The sequence below is a fragment of the Fukomys damarensis genome, unplaced genomic scaffold (assembly GCF_012274545.1).
Source record: "Fukomys damarensis isolate Sample0158 unplaced genomic scaffold, DMR_v1.0_HiC HiC_scaffold_12, whole genome shotgun sequence".
NCBI lineage: Eukaryota > Metazoa > Chordata > Mammalia > Rodentia > Bathyergidae > Fukomys > Fukomys damarensis.
The window spans coordinates 54,796,881-54,821,533 of record NW_022900924.1 but is presented as its reverse complement, the minus strand read 5'-3'; the positions used below and the strand labels follow the sequence as shown (position 1 = coordinate 54,821,533).

At 47.6% G+C, this 24,653-nt stretch overlaps 2 protein-coding genes and 1 pseudogene across 14 annotated transcripts in view; 2 read left to right on the top strand and 1 right to left on the bottom strand.

The window, feature by feature from the left end:
* Kif9 (kinesin family member 9) overlaps positions 1–20,487 on the bottom strand; it is a 40,278-nt gene extending 19,791 nt beyond the window's left edge. The window contains exons 1-10 of one of the 9 annotated variants that reach the window (XM_010624326.2): positions 20,166–20,245; positions 19,010–19,239; positions 15,565–15,662; positions 14,093–14,258; positions 11,444–11,550; positions 9,444–9,668; positions 5,029–5,112; positions 4,851–4,943; positions 3,877–4,024; positions 2,727–2,791 (exon numbers count right to left, since the gene is read on the bottom strand). In XM_010624326.2, the coding sequence (XP_010622628.1) occupies positions 2,727–2,791; positions 3,877–4,024; positions 4,851–4,943; positions 5,029–5,112; positions 9,444–9,668; positions 11,444–11,550; positions 14,093–14,258; positions 15,565–15,662; positions 19,010–19,223 (1,200 nt within the window). In that variant the 5' untranslated portion in view covers positions 19,224–19,239; positions 20,166–20,245. Of the gene's footprint in view, positions 1–2,726; positions 2,792–3,876; positions 4,025–4,850; positions 4,944–5,028; positions 5,113–9,443; positions 9,669–11,443; positions 11,551–14,092; positions 14,259–15,564; positions 15,663–19,009; positions 19,240–19,737; positions 20,125–20,165 lie in introns of those variants that run through there. The other 8 variants (XM_010624325.2, XM_010624327.2, XM_019207533.2 and 5 more) reach the window with 8 other exon arrangements.
* Klhl18 (kelch like family member 18) overlaps positions 1–24,653 on the top strand; it is an 80,474-nt gene that overhangs the window by 8,279 nt on the left and 47,542 nt on the right. For 2 of the 5 annotated variants that reach the window (XM_010624331.3, XM_010624332.3), the window contains exon 1: positions 20,669–20,797. The exons of 1 other annotated variant lie outside the window; for it this stretch is intronic. In XM_010624331.3, the coding sequence (XP_010622633.1) occupies positions 20,669–20,797 (129 nt within the window). Of the gene's footprint in view, positions 1–9,603; positions 9,765–11,616; positions 11,691–12,145; positions 12,343–20,668; positions 20,798–24,653 lie in introns of those variants that run through there. 2 more of the 5 variants (XM_033762613.1, XM_033762614.1) reach the window with 2 other exon arrangements.
* LOC104862367 lies at positions 21,617–23,292 on the top strand (annotated as a pseudogene).

Sequence of the window (24,653 nt, the reverse complement as noted above, 5' to 3'; positions counted from 1 at the left end):
GACAGTGTCTTTCTAAATTGTACATACTGGCCTCAAACTTGGGGTACCTCAGCCAGGATTATAAGGAGCCAGGATTATAAGCATGTACCACTGTGCCCACCTATGTATATGCAATTTAAATATTTTTTTTTGTTTTGGTACCAGGGATTGAACTCAAGACCTTGCACTTGCGAGGCAGGCAGCAAAACCACTGAGCTAAATCCTCAGCCCTGCAATTTTAAAATTTTAAACTTTTGAGCTGGGCGTGGTGGCGCACACCTGTAATCCCAGCACTCGGGAGGCTGAGGCAGGAGGACCGCTGTGAGTTCAAGACCAGCCTGGGCTACATAGTGAGTTCCAGGTCAGATGCAACTACATAGTGAGACCCTGTCTCAAAAATAAAAAATTAAAAAAAATAAAATTTTGTTTCTTCCTTCTTTTTTTTTTTTCCTGGTCCAGGGGATTGAATCCAGGGACACTCTACCAATGAGCTACAATCCCATCCCTCTTCTGAGACAGGGTCTTGCTAAACTTCCCAGGTTGGGGCTGGAGGTTTGGCTCAGTGGTTCCACTACCTGCCTCACAAGCACAAGGGCCTGAATTTGATCCCTGGTACCAAAAAATTAATTTATTAATTAATTAAAATTGCCCAGGTTGATTTCAAATGTGTGATCTTTCTGCTTCAGACTCCTCAATAGCTGCGATTATAGGCACATACTACCATATCCAACCTCTTTCTTTTTGCTCCCTCCCTCCCTCTTTTTTTTTTTCTTTCATTCTTTCTTATGTTTCCCAGGGTAGTCTGAAACTCTTGAATTCAAGTGATCCTCCAGCCTCAGCCTCCTAACTGCTTGTATTATAGCCACGTGCCACCATGCCTCACTTGAGTTTTAAATTTTCTAACAGATATATTATTACAATAGGTAAAAGAAGCAAGTAAAATAATCTTAATATATCTTATTTAAACATTAGCCCAATACTGTATGCCCAAAATATTATGATTTCAATATGTAATCAATATTCTAAAATAACTGAAATATCCTTTTGTATAGTTGGTCTTTGAAATCAGTATTTTAAATTGATTGATACAGTAAGGGCTACAGGTTTAGCTCAGTGGTTCTGCCCCCTGCAAGTACAAGGACCTGAGTTCGATCCCCAGTACCAAAATAAATTAATTAATTAATTAAACTGATAGAGTAGCTCAATTTGGCCCCACCATACTCACGCACACCTGCAATCCCAGCACTCAGAGGCTGAGGCAGAAGAATCACAAATTTGAGCCCAGCGTGGGCAATTAAGTGAGCCCCTGTCTCAAAATAAAACTGGGCTGGGGGTGTAGCTCACTGTAAACACCCAGCGTTCTATCCTCAGTCCTGGAAAAAATAATCCACTTAGATGCTCCCCTGCTGACTGCCCTGCTCTACTCTGGGAAGGGGGTGGGACAGGTAACCACTCAGGTGCTGGGGGCCCTGGCCGGCTGTGCTGCATGGGGTCTCCACAGGTGCTGGGGACGAAGCCCAGACCCAGCCCTCTCAGCTGAGCCACCATCCACGGAACAAGGGCCAAAGCCTCACTGTCACCACAGGGTGGCCCTGCTAGGCTTGTCCTCTGTACGCACTTCCCTGAGCGGCCCCACCTTGGCAGGGCTAGGCCAGGTCAGGGCGGGGCAGGTACGGACCCCACTCTCCTGCCTCCCTTCGGCAGAGCAGGCACATCTGGCCCACATCAGGGCCACAGGAGGCCTCAGCTTGCTCAGCCTGCAGCCTGTGAGGCGACACAAGCTGGATGGATGCCGGGCTGTGAGGCAGCCAGGCGCGTGCCTGGGGGACTGAGACAGACACAGAGAGAAGATGCAGGAGGGGCTGAGAGTGCTGCTGGCAGGACTGAGAGGGACCTCCTAGTGGTGTTTCTGCCACAGGGCCAGCGAGGGACAGGCCACGGCCAGGGTCGGCTGGGAGCTGATGGCGGGCAAGAGAGCGGGACAGTCAGTTCTCACCGCTCAGAGGTGAAGCCCTGAGGTGTGCGCCGTGCTGGCCTCTTCCCGGGACCGTCACTTGCTACTGGAGATATTTTCAGGACAGGTAAAACAGGACCCCTAGGAAAGGTGGGTCCCTGCACAGAGACAAGCTCCAGAATGGACCGTGGGTCTGCTAAGTCCACCAGGTGGTCCCCAGAAGATCCCCCAGAGCCACTCTGGAGGGGCAGCCAGTCAGGGACCGTTAAGCCTGGAGGCCCAGAGAGCGCAGCTGTTTGAGAGACCCCAGTGCCTCGCCCTGCACATTCACCTGTGAATGAGCCTCCTCTCCGGCAGGCTCCCCATCAGCAAGGGGCCCTGAGAGTGCCCCTGGGCACAGGGCAGGTGCTCAACATCTATCTGCTGAGACCGGGCTCAGAATGGCAGCCTGGGGCCTTTGAGGCATGCAAAGGCACGCCGGAACCATCATCCCTTGCACAGCCTGGGCCGGTGCGTTCCCACTCACCTGCACCCCCGGGGCCCAAACACGTGTGATTACAAAGAGCGAGCCATCCTCCGTTCCAGCTCCCAGTCGCAGGAAGTGGGTTCCTTGTCCCCAAGCTGGCCCTGCTTGCAGGTCCCCCCGCCCAGCCTCCCTCTTTCTTCCTTGGCACAAGTTGGGGCTTGGTGTTGGGTCCTGGCTTGAACCCCTGGGCAACTGTGGCTCCATCGCAGCCCTGGGTCTTTGGCATGCGCTGGCCCAGGAGGGGTTGTACTGCCCAGCGCTACGCACCGTCTCCTCCAGCTGGGCGGCTTCTCCGTAGATATTAGTCACCAGGACCATATTGCAGTTTCCCCCTGCGAAGCGAGACACAGAGGGGTGAATCTCCCAGGTTTTGCCAATACTCCCTTGGGCCCCTGGGGCTCTGCCAAGGGCTGAATGGCTAGATCCACATGCCGAGGCTGTACCCCAAAGTGCCCTCCAAACACCCCAAGAGAGTGCACTTAGAGCCACAGCCTCTCGAGGTCCCAGGTGAGGCCCCAAGGATGGGGTCACTGTCTTTCCACAAAACCAGACGGGCCTGTCCTGCTCTCCCTGTGGGGCACAGCCAGAGGCCTGTGGGCCAGGAAGGTGGCCCCTCTAGGAGCGCACCTCAACTTGCATTCCCAGCCTTTAGGATGGAGGGATGCGCATAACTGCTGTCCAAGCCACCCGTCTACACCGCTTCGCCCACCCGACAAACTCAGAGTCTAGAGGACTGGGGAAGAAAGGGAGGGACAGAAGCCACCCAGTGTCCCTAAAAGGGGAGCCAGGAAAGAGCAGCAGAAGAGGACAGTGCGGGGGTGTGGGCTGCGGTGTGGGAGGACCACGAAGGAGGGTGTGAGCCAGGGCTTTGCTCATGGTGTCACTAAGTCACTCAGCTAACATCCCGAAACCAGCCACTGTGGACAAGCCTGACACAAATGCTTGAGGACATGGGACGCTGCTCTGGGCAGGAGGCTGAAACACTAGGAGTGCCGGGTGTGGTGGTGCATACATGTCATCCCAGCACTCGGGAGGCTGAGGCAGGAGGATCACCACAAGTTTGAGGCCAGCCTGGACTACATAGTGAGTTCAGGGCCAGACTGAACTGCATAGTGAGACCCTGTCTATAAATGAATGAAGGGAGAACGTGATGCCATCGCTGGTCTTCTAGGCTGTGAAGGGTCCTGCAGGCTGGTTTAGGGACGGGAAAGAAAAGGTTTCCCAGCAGGGGTGAAAGTGGAAGGAAAGGCTCTTAGGAATGAACAGCACCCTGGTCCCAGATGCAAGAAGGGGGCTGGAGAAGTCTCTAGGGTGGGGCTCCATCCTCCTCGCTCCGGGGAGAGTGACTGCTCCCCAATGCCCGGCCTGGCCTGCCCCACACTGATCCTCCGCCAGGAACCACCGCCCTCGCCCTCACCCAGCGAGTCCTTCAGGGCGTGGGTGAGTTTGCACTGGCGGAAAGGGATGTGGTCCCGCTTCTGGTCCCCAAGGGCGATGATGGCCTGCTCCAGGAAGGACAGCGACTTGTTGATGTAGGTGGCTTCCTTCAGGATGCGGCCCTCAGACTGCAAATCAAAGGTCAGTTTTACCTGGGGCAGAGGGGAGCAGCAGCCCTCCTGATGTGGGTCTACTACACAGACTAACACTCTGGCCCAGGACCAGGGTCTCTTCCTGCAAGTCCTAGGGTCATGGGCTATGGTGGTTAACCACGGCAACACCAAGCCGGGCACATGCCTGTGATCCCAGTCCTCAGGAGGCTGAGGCAGGAGGATCACCAGGAGATCACAGCCGACACAGTGAGCTCAAGCCAGCCTGAACTACATACCGAGATCCTGTCTCAAAAACAAAGCAAAACAATGGTAACACTAAAACTCGGGAGGAACACTCATGTGAACACTTGTGTGAATGCTCACATGAATACAAATACTTCTGAGCACATTCATAGGAATCCTTAAAGATTCACACGAATATAAACACATGTGAGAACATGCAAGCAAGCTGAGCAAGCAATCCTGTGCCTGTTACACACACACACGCGCGCGCGCCCATGCTCACCTGAATCCCCTCTGGACACCTGTGCTGATACACACTTACACAAATATTTATTGGAAAGGAGGTCTTCATGCAAACACTGATATTTATGGACAGAGAAATGCCACACAGGCTGGAGTATTTACTTGCTAAGAATGTAGGAGGCATCATGTCACTGATGCACAGGGACATCCATAGGAGTGGAAGGTGCCCCCGAAGCGGCCCTCCCTGTCCCTCCAAAGCTGCCCGCTCCACTCTGCCCGCTCAGGGCCGCACTCTCCTTCGCCTGATGAGGGGCGGCTCCTCCCAAGCACCAGGTCGCACACGGGGCCATGGCCCAGCAAGGAGAAGCCTGCTCACCCCTGACTTCCCCAGCCTCTCAGAGCCTGCCAGGTCCACCAAGTTGATTTTAGAAGTGATGTACTTCTCATCCGATAAAGTCCGGGAGTGCGCCTAGGAAACGGGTGGGTGTTGGCACAGGGCGGAGCTTGGCTAGGTGGCAGCCCCCCACACCAGGTGGCACCGAGGCTCCACCCACCTCCATGTAGATGGTGAAGATACAGTGCGACCTGGACGAGTTTTTGTTCAGGGTGTGGGAGGCTATGATCCTGTTGGTTTCTCCCTGAAGAAGAGAAATGGATACAGCATTTTGAAAAATGAAAATAACAGAGCATTTGGATCATTTTTCCTAGGATCATTTAATTCATGAATGAATTTATTTCTGAGATACTGAGGATAGAACCCAGGGCCTTTGCACTGAGCTACATCCCCAGCACTTTCTTAGTTTTCATTTTCAGAAAGGGTCTTGTTAAATTGCCCAGAGTGCTGGGATTACAAGTGTGTCCCACCATGCCTGGGTGGCCTGGAATGTTTGATCCTCCTGCCTCAGCCTCTGGAGCTGGACTCACAGAAATGTGCCGCTCCATCCATTCTGTTTGCAATATTCAGGCAGTTAGGCTACTGCCAACATTATCAATTGTCCCATAATGGACAAGTTACCTAATTTTTCTAAAAAGTAGAAGGCTGATGTTTATAAGATATTAAGATATATTAAGATAATCTGGCATTTTGATTTTGTTTTTTTGAGACAGGATCTCACTACATAATTCAAGGTTGGCCTCAAAATTTAGAACCATCTTCCTGCCACAGCCTCCTGAGCACCAATAATTCATAAATTTTAAATGGCTTTAATTATAGTATATTATTATTGTTGTTCTATTTTATTATTAATTCCTGTGACTAATACTAACCAGGTCCTATACCCAACTGATAAATTAAACATTAACATGGGTATACGTATATAGGGTTCAGTTGTTTCAGGCATGTGCTGGGGATCTTCCAACATATTCCTCCTGGATAAGCGGGGGCCACTGTCCTTTTACAATGTAGGGCAAATAAGTAATTTGTATTTTTAAAGGGGCAGTAGGCCCTTGGCTTTAATTTACAGGTTGGACTCTATAACCGGAATACACTGAAAAGCAAATGTGGTAGAAATGCTGTTCAGGGAGAAACCGGTCCTTGTGGGGTGGACTCCTGTCTCCTAAGAGGCCTCACGGGATGCTGGGAACAAGCCCCAGAGCAGGGGTGGCTTTGTCCCTGGGGAGAGGGGCACCCCACTGAGGAGCAGGCTAATGGGTCCCCACAGTTACATCTCTAGTGCTGCTTTTGTTCTGTTTTGTACAAGTCCAGGGACAATTTCCAAGAGTGCGATGGTTCATTTCACCTTTATTCTTGCTTGTTTTGTTTTTTTGTTTTTGGTACCAGCATCAAACTCAGGACCTTGCATTTGTGAGGCAGGCGGCAGAACCAACTGAGCTAAATCCCTGGTGGTTTGCTTTTTCTGAGACAGGATCTCCCTTCAGGGCACAGGCTGACCTCGATCCCAGGCCATTACCTGCGCACTGTGCTGGCCCTGACCCATATCCGGAAGCTCTTGTCATCCTGACACAGGGCTCGCCCTGGGCTACGGTTGCTGCAGCTTTGCTCACTCCCTTCCCCTCCCCACAGGGAGCTTCCTTCCACTCACATCTGTCCTTGAGCCAGTGAAGCTCAGCAAGGACACAGTCCCAGAAGCCATCTGGCGTGAGGATTGCTGTTAACAAAGCACCCTCCAGTATGAAACCTGAGCTTCTCATTAGCATCCAGTGGGCACTGACTGTGCAGACCCTGGAGCTGGAGCCCAGTGCGCATGGTCCTGCTTCGCCAGACAACCTTCCGGGGCCAGCACAAGCGGTGTCCCCGCTTTTACAGATGAACACAAGGGGACGAGGATGAAACCTGGATTTCAGCCCAGGCCCCCTAATTCCAAGTCCTATACTTTTTATCCTATATTCTCAGACCTAAACTGGAAAGAGACTCCCATTTTCTGCAATAGGATGGCCTGAGTGTTCTGAGGTCCTCCCCGGCCCAAGAACAGCTGAAGTGAAAGGCAGAATGCTTATAGCTAACTTTTTAATGGATGCCCGAGATTGCAAGAAAGTAAAGGGGCCAGCTATTGTGGCACACTCCTGTGATTCCAGCACTGGGGGGGCTGAGGCAGGAGGGTTGCAGTGAGTTCAAGGGCAACCTGAGCTACACAGTGAGACGCTGTCTCAAATAAATAAATAAATACCCGCCGGGCATGGTGACACATGCCTGTAATCCTGGCACTCGGGAGGCTGAGACAGGAGGATCGCTATGAGTTCAAGACCAGCCTGTGCTACAATAGTGAGTTCCAGGTCAGTCTCAACTACATAGTGAGACCCTGTCTCAAAAATAAAATTAAAGGGGCTGAGGATGTGGCTCAGTGGTTCTGCCACCTGCCTCGCAAGCACAAGGTCCGGAGTTCGATGCCTAGTACTCTCCCCATCAAAAAAATAAAAAATTAAATTAAAAAAAAATAAATAAATAGTATCATGAACTGTTTGAACTTTCATTAGCTTTAAGGTTGATGTTACTCCCAAATTTTGCATATAACTAAACTTTCAAATCTGCTAACACACCCTGAATTGTTCCACTCTGGATTTTTAAGGCGTTAATTTCTTCTTGCAATTTTTTCCTAATACATCCTCAGATAAAATGGGAGTTTTTGGAGCTAGGTGCGGTGGTGCACACCTGTGATTCCAGAATTCTGAGGCAGGAGGATCACAAATTTGAGGCCAGCCTGGGTAACTTAGGGCGATCCGTCTTGCTAAGGCTGGGGATGCAGCTCAGTGTGAAGGCCCTGGGTTTAATCCTTAGGACCACGAATAATAATAACAAAATAGAATCAAGTAAATTTAAAAATTAAAAAGCTCTTCCAAATCAATCAATTGTGTATTTCTCTTTAACAATCAGATAGTCCTGGACACTCATCCTATTCTGGTGAGAATGTAAAATGGCATAGCTCCTTGGACGGTTTTCTGTAAGAGTTTAAGCACAGGACACAGCAAGTCCATTCCTGGGTGCCCACCCAAGAGGAACAAAAGCATATATAACACAAAGACTTGTATGCAAATATTCACAGCAGCATTATTCTTCTGTTTGGTTTTGTTGGGTTTTCTTTTTATTTTCTTCTCTCTCTCTCTCTCTCTCTCCATTTTTTGTCTGTTTGTTTGTTTTGTTGTTGAGACAGGGTCTCACTATGTAGTCCAGGCTGGCCTCAAACTTGGAACGATCCTCCTGCCTCAGCCTCCCAAATGCTGAGATTCCAGATGTGCACTGCCACCCCTGGCAGCAGCATTATTCATCATAGCCAAAGACTGGAAATAACTGAAATACCTTTCCAGTGGTGAATGGACAAACACAATATAGTACATCCATACAAGGGAAAACTATCTAGCAATAAAGAGAAAAGTAGTGCTGATGTATGCTACAAGCTGCAGACGGGCTAAGGGATTCAGTCACAAAAGCCCACGCATAGGAAATGTCCGCGAGACTGTGGTTCTCTTGGGGAGGGGGCAGGAAGTGACTGAAAATGGGCTGAGAAAACTCTTGGGGATAAAGCAGAATTGTGTGTGAGTGTGTGTGTGAGAGAGATACTGAACCCAGGCCCTCTGCACTGACCTCCATCCTCAGACCATTTTTTAAAAATGTTTATTTTGAGACAAAGTCTTGTTAAATCAACTAAGTTGCCCTGCCTGGGTTCAGACTTGTGATCCTCCTGCCTCAGCCTCCTAGAGTGCTGGGACTACAGGGATATTGCCATCATGCCCTGCTTGAAGTAGAGTTTCTAAAACGGAATCCTGCTGGGCCAGGGATTTAGCTCAGTGGTTCCACTGCCTGCCTCACAAGTGCAACAACTGGAGTTTGATCCCCAGTACCAAGAAAATAAATAAATAATGGAATCATGCTGATGGGTGTACAGTTCTGTATATTTACTAAAAATCAGTGAATTATATTCTTAAAACGGCAGATTTTATGGTATTTAAATGATCATAAAATTGCCTTTTGGGGCCGGAGATTTAGCTCAGTGGTTCCACCACCTGCTTCACAAGCACAAGGACCCGAGTTTGATCCCTGGTACCAAAAAAAAAAAAAAAAAAAAAAATTGCCTTTCAAAACAAGTCTGTCTTATCATTTAAATATCATAAAACCTATTGTCTAGGAAAGAAGACTGGAAGAAAATACACTAAAACATACATGTTTATTGCCTTAAGTAAAATAGTTTATGAGTGAAATTTTTTTGTTCATAGTTTTTTCAGGGCCATGATTTTTGGGGTTTCAGGGTTTTTTGTCTGTTTTCTTTTTTGGAAACAAGATCTCGCTATGTAGTTCAGGCTGGCCTTGAACTCTTGGTGATCCTCCTGCCTCAGCCTCCCAAGGGCTGGGATTACAGACATGCATCACCATCCATGCTGGTTTTTGGCTCTATCTAAGTTTAGTAAATGAGCACATTTCTTCATTCTGATGATCAAAGTAAGAGCCTAAAGAGGAAGGAGGGGAGGGAAAGGGATGCCAGGCCAGGCCAGGAAGCCTTTGACTCCATCATCTCACCTCAAAGAGGAGGCTGAAGGCATCCTCCTCCTGGCTGGTGAGGTGGACTGACAGGCCCTTGATGAAGATGCCCTGGGGGTTTTCTACAATGGTCATCGGTGTGACAGAGGGTCCCACGTAGGGTAGAGTGGACAGGAGATCAAACAGGCTCTCGTTGTAGATTTCCAGGTAGGAGACTCGCACGGTGATGGCGTGGGTGGGGCGCTCCTCGATCATCCTGAAGACCTAGGTGGGAGACGGATGGCAGTCACCACACAGGACTGAGCAGGCAACCAGTATTGGGGGCCTTTGGACCCCAGGGAGAACATCTGGAAGTGCGAGGTAAGTCTTGCTCTCTGGAACCTGCAATCTGGCTGGTATAATGCTCATCATCAACAATGATTATTTTTATTTAGTTCACTGGGTGATATTAATTATTATCTTATACATTTTTTTTTTTTGGCCTGGAACTCTCAGAGATCCTACTGCAGGCACTCACCACCATGCCCAGCTGACAGTATGAACATTAATTTCACCTTTTATTTTACTTTTTTTTTTGGTTTTTTGAGACAGGGTCTCACTATGTAGTTGGGACTCACCTGAACTCACTATGCAGCCCAGGCTGGTCTGCCTCAGCCTACCGAGTGCTGGGATTACTGGCGTGCGCCACCACACCTGGTGAGCCACAATTTAAAAAGTAAAATAGCCGGGCGTGGGCGCGCACGCCTGTAATCCCAGCACGGGGGAGGCTGAGGCAGCAGGATTGCTGTGAGTTCGAGACCAGCCTGGGCTACATAGTGAGTTCCAGGTCAGTCTCAACTACATAGTGAGACCCTATCTCAAAAAACCAAAATAAATAAATACATAAAATAAATTGTAGCTACTAGGTCTGGGGATTTATCTCAGTGGTTCCGCCACCTGCTTCACAAGCACAGGGCCTGGAGTTCAATCTCTGGTACTAAAAAAATAAAAAAAATAAAAAATAAATAAATTGTGGCTATAGAGCCACCTGCCTCGCAAGCACCAGGTCCCAAGTTCTAGTCCTAGTCCCCCCCCAAAAAATTGTGGTTACTAGAAAACTCAGTTTGGCATATATTACTTACTCGATGTTTCAGTTAGGTGGCATAGAGCTAAACTATTTCAAAGATGCTGAGATACTGAAGTTTTCACAGTGGGAAATTAAGGATTTTGCTTCAGAAACTAGAGCATGGAGGGTTGATGTACTAGAATGTTGTTCACTCTTCTCATAGAATAAGGCTGTCAAACTACAGATGCTTTCAGGGAAAGGCTGTTTGCCTCCTACCTCTAACCAGAGCGCTCACAGATTCTGGGTGAGAGACCCCTACGGAAGACTTTCTGCTGTCTCCAGTCACACTTCCCAGACCATGGGTGACACAGTCTGAGAACTCAAATCATGCCTGCTTTCTTGCCTTTGCTCTGTTATTATTTTTATTTACTTATTTTGCTGGACTGGGGTTAAACCCAGGTCCTTTGCACTGAGCTAATTAATTTTTAAAATTTTGAAACAGTGTCTTGCAAGGTCACTAAATTCCTCAGGCTCAGTTTGAATTTTTGACCCTCCTTCCTCAGCATCTCAGAGTGCTGGGAATACAGGCGTACTATACCATACCCATCTTGCTTTTGGTTTTTCAGAAGCTGTGGGGTGGAAGAAGCCAGAGCCAGCCTATATTCCACTCATTAAAATCAGGAAGGAACAAGATGAGGACTTCCAAATCCTTAATTTATAGGATTGCAGACCATAGAGCAACAGGAGGCCAATTAGCCTGTCTGCTTGCTTTTCCATAAATGAGGAAATGGCTTAGAGTGGGTGTGGGCTCATCTGCAGCCTGAACCCCTAGTTTCCTGAGGCCTCGTCCTACCCCACTGCCAGCCACAAGTCCTGTCTCGGGCACTGGTACCAGTCCTGACTGCAGCTCCTTTTCAGGCGGGACCCAAACAATGGGTCTGATGTGTACAACATAGGGGACATGTGTGGCTTCCCTCCCGTGGGCCCACTCTACCTGCTGCAGGGCGCGGGGCAGAATCCCCCGGTGCTTGTAATTCTCAGTTGCCCCTGTCATGGTATATGTCTTGCCGGCTCCCGTCTGCCCATAGCACATGATGGTGCCTGCAAACATTTCAAAACACATCTTGGTGACATCCAGGAAAATCATTCTAAGGACAGCTCTCCCAGCAGGCCTGGGCCAGCCAGGACCAGGGCGTGAAGGCTACCAGTGACATCAGGAATTCCACCATGGAGTATGGAGGGTAAGCAAGGGGACGGGGACAGGAAGAGTCAAGACATGCACATCTGCCCTGAATCAGCAGTCTACCCCTGCTCTCCTGTGTCTCAGACCAAGGGCAACCTGCTCCTAGGGCTTCTGAGAATAGGACTCTCTGGGCAGATGAGCTGGAAGGCAGAAGCATTAGACCCCAGCCCTTCTAGCACGGCTAGCAACTGCCTGGGTCTCAGGGCTGGCAGGAGGCGTCAACCTGCCCACACAGGCACGAGGGCTTTACAGTCTGGTAGAGAGATGGGAATGGCGCTTCCTGCCATACCAAGAATGCTTTGTAGACTCCAAGTGCCCAGAGAACCAAGAAGGGCTCCTAGTGGGTCCCATGCCACTTCTGGAAATGGGCCACCATCTTTGGGACTGATTGGGCCACCCTGGGAGGCTTTCATTTGTTCTTCTGCTGTGCTTCTGGTCTACTGTCCCCAGCAGGCTCCAGGACACAAAGCACACGGTCACCCTTCCTCTTGGCCTGGAGCTGGACCCCGTCCTGAAAGTGCTTCCGGGTGTTGACAGAGCGGACCTGCCAGGGCAACCTGGGGCTGTGGAAATCAGGGTTTGCACACAGGTGCTCTCGTTCCTGGGATTCAGTGTGAGAGACGGAGCCAGGGACTGGCTATTAGTCCAAGGTAAGCAAGCAGGAAGGGTCACCTCCTCAGAGACTCCAAGCCCTTTGTGGTTGCACAGCATGAGGCCCATGACTCAAGCTCCTGGGCCATAGTTCCTCTGTCTCCACCTCTGGGGCCATGCATCCTCTGGGTGTCATGAACTCCAATGGGATATCCACAGTCAGTGGGCCACACGTGTGTCCCACGCAGGATAAACACAGTGTTCGGGCAATCGCACTCAGCAGACTTTTAAAATAGAAAACCTAAACTTACAACACCGGGGCGGGGAAGGTAGCTTAGTTGTAAAGCACTTACTTTAGCATTTGCAGGGTCTTGGGTCTGATTCCAGTACCACAAACAAAAACCATAAAAACATCTTGCAAAACAAGAAACATTCTAGTCAGCAGCCACCAGATGGCAAAGGTAGACAAACTGTGACTTTTAAACACCACACACACACACACACATATTTTTTTGAGACAGTCTTGCTATGTAGTTGAGGCTGGCCTTGAACTCACACTAACCTCAAGCCTCCAGCCTCAGCCTCCAAACGGATAGGATTACAGGTGTGCACCACCATGGCTAGCTTGTATTTATTTTTAAGGTGTGCTTGGGATTTTGGGGGGATGGAACCCAGAGGTCATGCATGTGCTCTAACAACAAGCCACACCCCCAGCCCCATTTTTTAAGATTTTAAAGTAATCTTAGAATTTCCAAGCTCGTAAAACTTTCCCAATAAAGCATTTTTTCTGGGTATTATGGAATATACCTGTAATCCCAGAATCGCAGAGAATCATAAATTGGAGCCCAGCCTGGGCAACTTAACAACTTAGCAACTTTCTGTCTCAAAGGAAAAAAAATTAAAATTCAAAAAGGGCTGGGATGTGGCTCAGTGCACAGGCCCTGGATTCAATTCCCATGGCCACAAAAATAAAGAAACAAACATAATAAATACATAAATAAAGCTTTTTAGAATTTTTTTTTTTTTTTTTTTTTGGATACTAGGGATCAAACTCGGGCCCTTGTGCTTGTGAGGCAGGTGGTCGTACCACTGAGCTAAATCCCCAGCTGAAGCTTTTTAGAATCTTGTTAGGAAAAACACTGCTGAAGTTTTTAGTGACAGTGTAAATAATCCTATACTAGAATATGAACAGCACAGTGTGTGGCAGAATAAATGTAAATAGCCCCTTAGGTAGCTGAGAGAGAAATATTTGAATTTCATTAATGTTACCATGAAGACATATTTTCAAAACTAATATTTGAGAAATTTGAAACAAGCTAATAGTTGAATCCATGACCTATAAAAAGCCAGGTCTCTGTCTCTTTTTTTCCAGTACTGGCTGTTAAACCCAGGGTCTTGCACGTTAGGCAAGTGCTCTACTACTGATCTATACTCCTGGCCCTTTTTATTTTTATTTTTATTTTGAGACAGGGTCTCATTCAATTTTCCTCAACTGGAAAGTTTGTGATCCTCTTGCTTCATCTTCCTGTATAGCTGGAACTGAACCATGTGTCACCATACGTGGTCAAAGCCAGGGTCTTTTGATTATCCTAGGAAGGCAGGACCCAGGACACGGGATCAAGCTATGCTCACCGTGTCACCAAGAAGCAGTAAGATTTCTACCATAACAACATGGAGACAAATAAGCATACAAATGCTAGTGAGATTATACTTTATTTTATTCACCATAAATTACTTGTACTGTACCTCTTCCTCCAGGAAGGGCAACCTAGGCTCTTAGGAAAGACAACAGTTAATTAGCTAAATTACCATTGTAGCCATCCAGGGCCTGAGAAACCACATCCTTTGCGACTGTCTCATAAACCAAGTCCTGGGAGGCGTCATGGAGAACTCCATCCAGCCTGAAGGACCAGTCTGTCTGCTGGTTATTGACAACTCCTCTCCGAGTGTCTTTTTTCAAGTGAATATCAATGCTCTACAAATAAAGACAGAAGAAAAGTTACTTATTAGGAAAGTGGTAAAAAAAAGAAAAGAAAATCACTGACAGCTGGGAGTGGCTGCACACACACATAATCCTAGCAATTGGGAGGCGGAGGCAGGGGGGCTGCCAAGAGTTTTGAGGCTGGCCTGGGCCCCATAGTGAGTTCAAGGCCAGTCTGACTACAAAGTGAGACCCTGTCTCAAAATAACTAACTAAATAAATAAATAACTGAGAGCTGAAGCCTGAATTGGAGAAAATAGAGGAAGTGAGCTTTAGGTTGAACAGGGATTCTGCATATGTGCTGATATTCTGGATGAATTCCTTGGAATGGGAGGAAGAAGCTCCTGCAGGGAGGCCATACAACCCTGTGGCAGCAAAATCAGGTGCTTGGAGCATTTACACTTTCGCTGTTTGGTTCCAACTAATACATGGGGTCAGGTACATTTATCAGGCTTTTTGTTTATTCGCTGGGTTTTTGTGATGGTGGTTTTTGAGATGGGGGGTCTCACTATGTGGTTCAGGCTGCTCTTGAACTTTGCATCCTCTTGCCTCAGCCTCCTAAGTGCTGGGATTCCAGGTGTGCACCACCGCACTTGACTTCTAGCTCAAATCTTATCCTGGTTACTCTAATTCCTGAGCCAAGACCTGGCCACACAGAGTAAAATTTAGACTAAGTTTAGATCATTCACACACTAAATGCTCCATGCTTCTGTGTTCTCTGAAACCGTGTCATGCCGGGAACATGTCACAGGGCTGCATCTGAGCCTTGTTCTGACTGCTAGGGCCTCTGAGGCTTGAGCAGTTTGCCCTTAAAGTCTTCCTTTAAAGATGCCTCAAAGCTGGCCACAGTGGGCCTCTGGATGTCTGCTAATGAAAACCCCCCACGCTCACACTGCCCTACATCCGCCAAAGGGTTCTCAGGACAGTGGTGAGGGTGTAGAGCTGGAGAAATCTTTCCACTCCTCATGCTGGGTTTCCCCTATTGCTCGAGACAGCCTTACTGTCCCTGATGCCAGATTATAGAACAGATCTGACCACCAGGCAGTTTCAGCAACGTGAGCAAACGTAGGGGGAAAGCAGCTATTAACAATAAAATTACTCTTTGGCAACTAAAGATGAGGACTTCCCCATTAACAGCACTGGGAAGGTGTGATTTAGACTCGGACACTAGAGTCCATCTGAACTTTTAATCATTCTGCCTTGGTCCTGAAGTGGTTGTTTGGAAACAGTCAGACAGCAGTGACAAGGGACAGAGAAAGCAAGGCCCCAGCGGGGGTGAAGGCAGAAACGCTGCACTCACTTTGTTGTCACTGCCATATTTGATCATCTCATGAGCGAAGTCATCAGTGGGCTTGACGCGGACAAATGCATGAACCTTCTTCTTGGAGCCCATCCTAGCTGAAGGGAAGAGAGCAATGCAATTCTCAGTGGTTACCATCAAATAACAATGGGATGGAATCATCAAAAAGACCAGAAAAAGAGTGAGGTGCGGGGCATATTTTCCTGTCCCTCAGAGAGCCAGTCTTCCTCCTGGCTCCAGCTTCCAGTGCTCTCCCCAGAGGACCCTGGTTCAGAGAGCACTGAACAGCCAGGAATTTAGCTCCGTGCTTCTGCCGCCTGCCTCACAAGTGCAAGGTCCCAAGTTCGATCCCAGGTACCAAAACAAAACAAAACAAAACATAGAGAACAGTGAGCTTTCTGCTGTGTTGTTAGCTTAATTTTCCACCATTGACCCCAAAGAAACTGAAATAGCAAAAAAAAATCTTCCCTTTAGTAGTCTAATCTTGTTTCTAGAAATAGTCTGCATCTAAGATGAGTTCACTTATGCTTTGCCTCACGACATTATAACACACTTACTATGAAATAGTATATTAAAACTTTGAACCCAAGACCTCTGCATGGAGTTACGTGTCCCTAACCCTTTTATTATTTTTTGAGGCAGGGTCTCACTAAGTTGTCCAGGCTAGCCTCAAACTTGCAATCCTCTTGCCTCAGCCTCCCAGAGTGCTGGGATTACAGGCGTGTGCCACCATCCCTGGAAAAACTATCTTTCTTAACTTACCTTGCATCAGATGCAGCACCACCTTGTGTGCCACCAGCTGACTACCTGGATCAGATAAAGATGCCCTAGCCAGGGTAGTCTAGACCAGTCCATAATCAGTCTTCTCTCGTTCCAATGACAGAGAAATCAACAGTTCCCTATTTCCTCTCCCGCTCTTGAAAGGTAAGTACCCACCTTCTCATCAGTATGTTTGTCCTCCCTCATTTATACTATTGCGAATAATTACCATTTGTACAAGCGTAACAGAAGTTAAACATTTGATGTGGCTTTATGCAGTAGGATGGAATAGAATGCCCAGGACTTAAAAGCTTTCTAACAAACTTGTATCATGTTTAAATTTTTGAAGCTAATTTTTTTTTAAACGCTTTTTGAGACAGGGTCTTACTATGTAGTTCAGGCTGGGCTTGAACTCACTATGTGGCCCAGGCTGTCCTGAGTGCTCGGAGTATATGTGTTTAGCACCATACCCAGCTTTAAAACTAATTTTAAAGACCTTTATAATTAAAATTTTAAAAACTTCAAGTATAACAGCAGGTATAACAGGAAACTCTTTTAATTAGTAAATTATTTTGTTTTTTTGAAAGCACATTAAATCTAGGTTTGGTGGTATACACCTGTAATTCCAGCACTCTGGGAGGTTGAGGCAGGAGGATTACAAGTTTGAGCCAAGCCTGGGCAACTGTGTGAGTTAGGGAGACCCTAACTCAAAGGAAAAAATAAAAAAGGCTGGGTGTTTGCATTCTCTTTGCCTGCATGCACCTTAGGGTCGATAAAGACAAATGGTTGTATCAAACTACTCTACAGATGGAAAGGAGCGGACTGTCAGTGCAGCACTTCTCTGCAGATCATCTCATCTGGGAGCTGTGGCTGCCTCTTTGCTGTGTTCCTGGGTCTTACCAGTCAGCAGAGTTCCTCTCCTGCCTGGGTCTGAGCTGGCCAAGAGACCTCATCAAATTACGAGTCACTGTGTTACAGAAACAGGCTGCTTCTGAATGCCGAGGTGATTCAGTTCTCCTTCTGAAGTATGAATTCGCCCCCACACTAGAAAGGCAGCGTCTTGAGGGACAGGTCTCTTCCCAGCTTCCCTGCCTCCTTAAATTGGGTTGTTAACAGAGTGTGTGAACGCTGCAGCCCCCAGAGTAAATGTTTCCATAATTCACGTGTGCTAGTAAACTCCCAAGCCTTCTGATGGCTCTTTACATGCTTCACTTGCTGTGAGTTTCTTGGATCTGAATAGATTATTCTGTTCAATTAATATATACATACTGTACACACACACACACACGGTAGCTGGGGGGCTAAGTTCAGTGTAAAGACCCTGGGTTCAATCCCTACTATCACAAAAAAAGCACATTAAATAAATACTAGTAACATTTTACATGTAATTTTCTAAGAGAAGCTCAATGCTGTTACCTAACAAGAGTTATTCTAGATTTTTAAAATATCGATTTCCTTTCTCATTTCCAGACACAAGTTGAGGTGATTACTTGATTTCCTCTTACAATAATATTAATTATCATCAAGTGATGTTAAGTGTCCTTACAGAAGCCAGTTAAATAGAGACAGGTGTTGCTCTTTCAGTTTAGTTTCAATGATGTGGACAAAATAAAACCATGACCCCTTATAAGTCCTTCAGCTGTCAAATCAAGTAAGCAAACAAGGCACTTACATACTTGCCCATTGTAGAGTGTGTGTGCACGTCTTACATACCTCAAGACACTACTTCATGAAGTCTTCTTCCTATATACTATGGCATACAGCATCTGGAGTTTTTTATTTTTAGAAAATTAATCTAGCTAAGCATGGTGGTGTACATCTGTAATCCTAACACTTGGGAGGCTGAGGCAGGTGCCTTGCATTTGAGGCCAACTTGGGCTGGATACTGAGTCCAAGGACAGCCTAAGCTACATAAGTGAGACCCTGCCTCAAAAAACCAAAAAATAAAAATTTCTAAAAGACACTGGGGTAAGCAAAGACAATGTCTTATCCAATTTAAGCCCTAATATGTCTTGTCTGCAAAATTGAGCTCTAGAGGGCCAGGGGATTTAGCTCAGTGGTTTTGCTCCTGCCTTGCAAGTGCAAGGAACTGAGTTCGATCCCCAGTACAAAAAAACAAAAAAACAAAAAAAAAAAAAACAAAAACAAAAAAAAACCAAACCTGAGCTCTAGAAATAAAAAACTACGAACAGCTCAAACACAAGTCCCAAACTGAGGAAAATGAAGACAATGACTCATTTCCAACTTCATTTTGATTTCCTACCAGGAAGTTGAGGGAAAACGAAGCTGTGTTTTGACTCAAACCCTCACACCGAAACCACTTCCCACACCAGCAACAAGGGCCCATCCTCCAGCCCGGAAGTTCAGGTGCCTTCTGAAATGGACCCTGAAGAAGCAGCAAACTCTAGGAGCAGCCACTCGGGTCTCCCTCCCTGAAGCCCCTGCCTGCAAACTGCACAAGGATAGCACAAGCCAGATCAGAGGATGCCCCTTCTTTGTCCTGAAATTGCCAACATGCGCATACAATCACCCAATCTGTGCTTCCCAAGGCCCTCTTCATGCTCACGCCATGGCTTCAAGCAGGCCAGGAGCTATACCCACATGCAATAAGCCTTTCCTATGAACTATTACTTAGCAGCCCCTCGACACCCTGACATTTGGGGAACCCATGCCATTTTACACTTACTGAAATACTGCTTGTTACCATTTTTATGCCGCTTCATTTGTGTGGGTTTCAGCTCCAAAACCCAAATTACTTGTGAGCTGCCTGAGGGCAAGCTCTGTGCCCCCCCACAATATCCAGAACAGTGCCTGGCACACAGTGGGTGTTCATGAAATGGTGGGTGGTGGTGATGGTCATGGCTGGAAGTCACAGGGTGGCTTTGTCTCCACATGTGCATCCATCTTCAATCACTACTGAGAGAATCCCAAGGGATGTGAGATGTCGCTCCCCTCCCAAACCACCTCCAACCCGAGCCCACAGCCCTTCTGGGAAGGCACTTGGTTTCAAAGTATAAAAAGCCATGTTCAGTTCCTCACTGCACCCTCCCTGTAGTAGTGCCCTCTTCCCAGGACGTTGTGAGGAATACCCCTCTCTTTTAGACACCATCCTTAACATTCTGTTATAAAGTGAGCAAGTGGCCATCAGGAGATCCCCATGCTGAGACTCTAGGAGTGGGAATGGGCAGTATGGCCTCCAAGCATCCCTGAAGGCTTGAGGCAAGAGTGTCTGGCGGGACTGTAGGCAACAGGCAGGTCCCTATCTTCCAGCGCTCTTGCCCAGACCAGGGACAGAGACAGCGGTGGCTGTAACCGCAGCATCTGAACCCAAAACGCAAGGTCTGACTGCACCTAGCCTTAGAATGAACACAAGCCTGGCATCCAGGCAAAAGTAGCCTTTCTCCTTTACCTCACCTAATGTGCGGGAGCTCTGAGTGTAGTGTGAGCGGCAGGGGGGCCCGAGCCCATTCCTGTCCCTCTGTGGAACGTTTTCCTCATCTGCAAAGTGATCTGGAATGATGACCCCAAAGCCCCTTCCAGTTCGAAAACTGACGAGTGAAAAAGAGTCCAGGTGACCTCTGGTACTCTGCCTCACACTGCCTGTGTCGTGGGCGTGACGTAGGACCCTGGATATTAGCTCGGAAAACCCCAAGTCACTGTCAGGCTGAAAGGGGCCTGGTGATGCCTTGCTCTCCCCTGCCTGAGTTTCAAAAATGAGTGAGCTAAGTCAGAAACTCCAGAGTAGAGAAGCGCTCTGACCCCAGGCACTGCCACCGGCCCGGACGCACACCCCAACAGGTCTCCCTTTGCCCTAACCCGGCTCGCGCGTGGCCCCTGCTCACCGCTTTCGAGGCAGCTGCCCTTTCCGAGCGCGACAGCTACAACTGCAGCAACCCAAGCTCTGCATGAGATCAGTGCACCCCAGGCTGGGCTGCCAGGCTGGGCTGCCAGGCTGTGTACAGTCGCCATGGCAACAGGCCGCTTCCGGGAACTACGGAAGTGTCTTGGAGTGTGGCGGAAATGAAATCAAAAGTCCTCCTTCGGTGATACGATTAAGGTCAAGGCCGAATCGGAAAAGGACAAGTGGGACCCATTAAGCTAGAAAGACCGCAGCAGGCGTATACATAGTCGAGGTCATGACAGCTGGGAAACGAAGGCTGTGGTTAAAACCAGGAAGCGGGGCAGCCGGGCTTCCGGCGTGGAGGCGTTGACGACTACGGCGGCCGCGCGAGTCCATGCAATTGCGGCTCCGCGCTGCCAGCTGCTGTAGGCGTGTGCCCTCGCTCCGCCTTGATTAGTGTGGAGCCGGCCGGTCAAGCCTGCGCAGTCGCGGCGGCCGGGGAAGATGGTGGAGGACGGTGTGGAGGAGCTTGAGGACCTGGTGCACTTCTCGGTGTCCGAGTTGCCTAGTCGCGGCTACGGCGTCATGGAGGAGATCCGACGGCAGGGCAAGCTGTGCGACGTGACGCTCAAGGTGCCGCGGGTTGGGCGGCGGCTGGTGATGGGAGAGGAGCCGAACCGGAAGAAAAGAGGGGCGGGGGACAGGGGCAGAGAGGACAGGGGGCGAGGGATGGGGTGAGAGGCTGGAGGGGACTGAGGGGAGAGAGAGGGGGATGGAGGCCAAGCTGGGAGAGGACAAGGGGCAGCCTTGCAGCCCTGGGCAGGGAGGGCGGGAGGTGAGACCCGCCAGGCCCTCAGAGTGGGCGACAAGGGCTGTTCGCCTCCTTGTTCTGCGCACAGACTAGAGATTTGCTCACAGTCCCCCTTGGGAGAAGGGGTGGGGACTGGTTCCACACGCGGGTGGGCTCCCTGAAGCACCTTCTCTTGGCACTTAGACTTCTGTGTGCCCCCAAAGTGACTGTTGTGCGGAGGCAGAGGCTGCTCCTCAGGAGTCATGCTTCCCCTGGATCTTACACTCGATCTGGAAATCTTTTCTCACACTGGAAGACTTTCATATCCCACCCCACCCCCAAAAAAGGTCCTGAGCTGATGGGCTGCTTGAGGACAGGGATGCCTTAACCAGCTGTACCTTACCAGCTTCCCAAAGCTACTGCCTGCCCTGGCCAACGCCCCCTAGCTGCTGCGGCTTTGCCGAGGCTCCTTGGGGGCTCCTGTGCTCCTCCTTTCAGGCCGGGAGTGCAGCTGGAGGATGGTCCCTGGATTATGACCGTCACTTGCTCTGAAGGCATAGTTCCTCCATGAACCACGTGATCCTAATCAAAGACATTTCTGATTTATTTACATCCCTGAAGAGGATTTATACTTAACCTCTGTAGAAGAGGCAGGAAAAGAGATGGGTGTGAAAAGATTTGCTCATAGCCTCTCTTCCCACAGTGAGGAAATGGTTGGAAAACTACATATGCTACGAATGGACATTTTTGTGATGTCACTATTCGTGTCCAGGACAAAATCTTTCGGGCACATAGGTGGTACTAGCAGCTTTCAGTGATTTCTTTCACACCAAGTTTGAAGGCCAAGCAGAGAACAAGAACAGGTCGGATATGCATCATGTTACAGTGACTAGCTTTATACATCTTTTAAAAATATGCTTATATAGTCACTCTATCGATTAATACAAAAAATATTGATGTTCTAGCTGCAGCCAGATATATGTAAATGTTTAGTGTTTAGTGTGCAGAATTCATGAAACCAAGTATTTTATGGAATGTGCCGTAGAGCCAGGCAGGTAAGAGTTTAGGTGCTGGGCAAGAAAATAATTCTAACTGCAGTTTTACTTCTCGAGATGGAAGCATTTCTCCATTATCTTCAGAGTGCAGTGTGGTGGAAAGAATTATTCCTGTCTGCTGAGAATCCCAGGGAAAACACAAAAGCTACATTGTTATGTCTCCTAAGAGTCCTGTAAAATGTAGCAGCACAAACAAGTTCTCAAGAGGTATTGAGTTTTTCAGCTTCCTACACAGAACACTGAAATCAACCAGTTGACTTTAGCTTTTCCTTTTGGAATGGATCAAAGAATTCAGCCTGAGAAAGTTAAACAGGTGGAAAATATCCAGACTTTAGAATTACCTGGCCCATCTGATATAGACAGAAGAATGACTATGTGACTTTTGAGAGTACAAAAACTGCCTTGCCACTTCATGCTGAAGATGATGTCCAAGTCAAAGCCCAAAGGTTAAGTGACAGAGGTTCTGGAGGAAGTGTCCCAGCCTGTCAGTGCATCTCTGAGTTCACTGAGTGATCAACAGACAGTACTGGGAAGTAAACAAGATCACGAGGACCTTCTGATTTGTTCAGTCTTCCGCTGTAGGCTCAGTAGATGCAGGTATTACTGAGGTGTTACCTGCACTTCAGTGCACCTGTAGCACTCATGCTCATGTGGATGATGATGATTGACTGGAAAATGTTCCGTATCCCTACCAACTCCACATTGCTCCTTCTACCGGCAGTACAGAATGACCAAGTCCAAACGGTCCGGATGGGCCTTTTCAGTATGCAACCATGGGGTGCGATTCATCCATATTCAGAAACTAGAACAGCACATGCAATGAAGAGTTAAAGCATTTCAGTATGACTGCTGCGGGAAAAAGTTCACCAGGGCTTACCCGTTAAAGCTGTATAACCTGAAGCATGAAGTGATTTCCTAGTAAGGGACTATTGAAACCAGGAGCAAGAAGAGACCTGTGTTCAGAATGATCTTAGAGAACACGTTTTGTTCTTTTCTTTTTTCAACTATGCTGACGTCCTTGGAATAGTTAACACAAAAGTGGCATGAACCAGGCCCAGAATGCCAACCAGCTATTTGTTGCTGTTCTCGAAGCAGTGTAACACATGCCCAGGTACAAGGCAACCTAGGCATCTGTCTACAGCTGGGGCGAGAATGTGGTTTTAAAAGCAACTGATCTGCTCAAATGCCTGTAATTTCACAGGTCTTCTTAACCTAGAATTGTGAAAGCACTTTCACCTTGGGATCTCTGGTGGGCTGGGAGAAAAGGAAGAAGTAGTGCCAAAGACCAGACATGATCACCCGAAATCAGAGCTACCTTCCGTAGCTATCAAGTCATTTTGTGGTTTGGCTTCCTAATTTTGGTTTTTGGAAAGTGCTTCTGCTTGGTCTAATACATTTAATTTTTTTAAGCAGGAAAGGATTTGGGAAAGAATCTCCCATTTCACTTTGTAAGCCTAGAACTGATGTTTTCTTTTTCTTAACTGAGAGACTGCCTATGTAAGGAAACAATGTGATGTTGAAATGAGAGAAATTATGAGACTTAGGAAACCAGCTGACTTAAAATATATAGGTACCTGGTTTTTTCTTTCATTATTAAAAGTAGGCTAACATCAACAGATCATTAGATAAAGAAGAAATCAGATGATTATTGACCATCCTGAGATGAAAGGGTACATGAGAAGCAAATTACTGAGCAGAATTTGACTAATGACCTGAGTAGATGTTTGCTCCTATATTTGGGACATGGCACAGCCTGTTGTTTTTGGAAGTATTTATGCTAAGTTTTCTTAAAAATTACTAAGTACTTCTGAAATCAAGTGTGCTTTTTTTTTTTTTAATCATTGTCATTTCTACTATGATTTTTTCTGGTGAAAATCTCGTCTTGGGTAGGCATTCCCTGTACCTTTAAAGTACCACTTCAAAGGCAGAGAACCATAACTGAGCAATCAGGCTATGGATAAAATGACCAGGAATGCAGAATAAAATAGGCAAATCCCAGCTTTTAGAAACTCTCTTGGGCCAGGGATTTAGCTCAGTGGTTCTGCCTGCTTCGAAAGTGCAAGGTCCCGAGTTTGATCCCTGGTATTAAAACAAAAAACAACAAAAAACAAACAAACAAAAAAGAACAACTCTCTTAATGCCCCTGTTCTGACTAAAACTGACATTCACCTGAAAGTTCTTTGAAAGTTAATGCCTGGCCAATGAGGTCACCACCCAAATTACTTTCTGCCTTGGCCCATCACCTGTATCTGCTTATGCACATACTGTTATACAACCATATGAGGAGAAAATATTGGAGATATTCTATAGTTTATGTATCATTTGAGATGCTTTTACCATGCAGTTTTAGGCATGTGTTGAGGCTTAAAAAGACAACCTCCCCCCGGCAAAATAGAACTATTCTGGGAGGGGGGTCTTTCTGCTTATACTTTCTACATGGTTCACAAAACCACTTCTTGCCTGTATTTGAATCAGACTGCTACAGATAGTAGAATAGGATGGTTAAGTGTCTGGCTTTGAAGACAGGAGGATTTGGATTAAAATCCTACTTGAAACCTTGAGCAAGTTACTTAATCTCTCTAAGCCTCAGTTTTCTAAATGTACAGATAGGGATGTTTACCTGGCATAACTTTTTCATCACCTT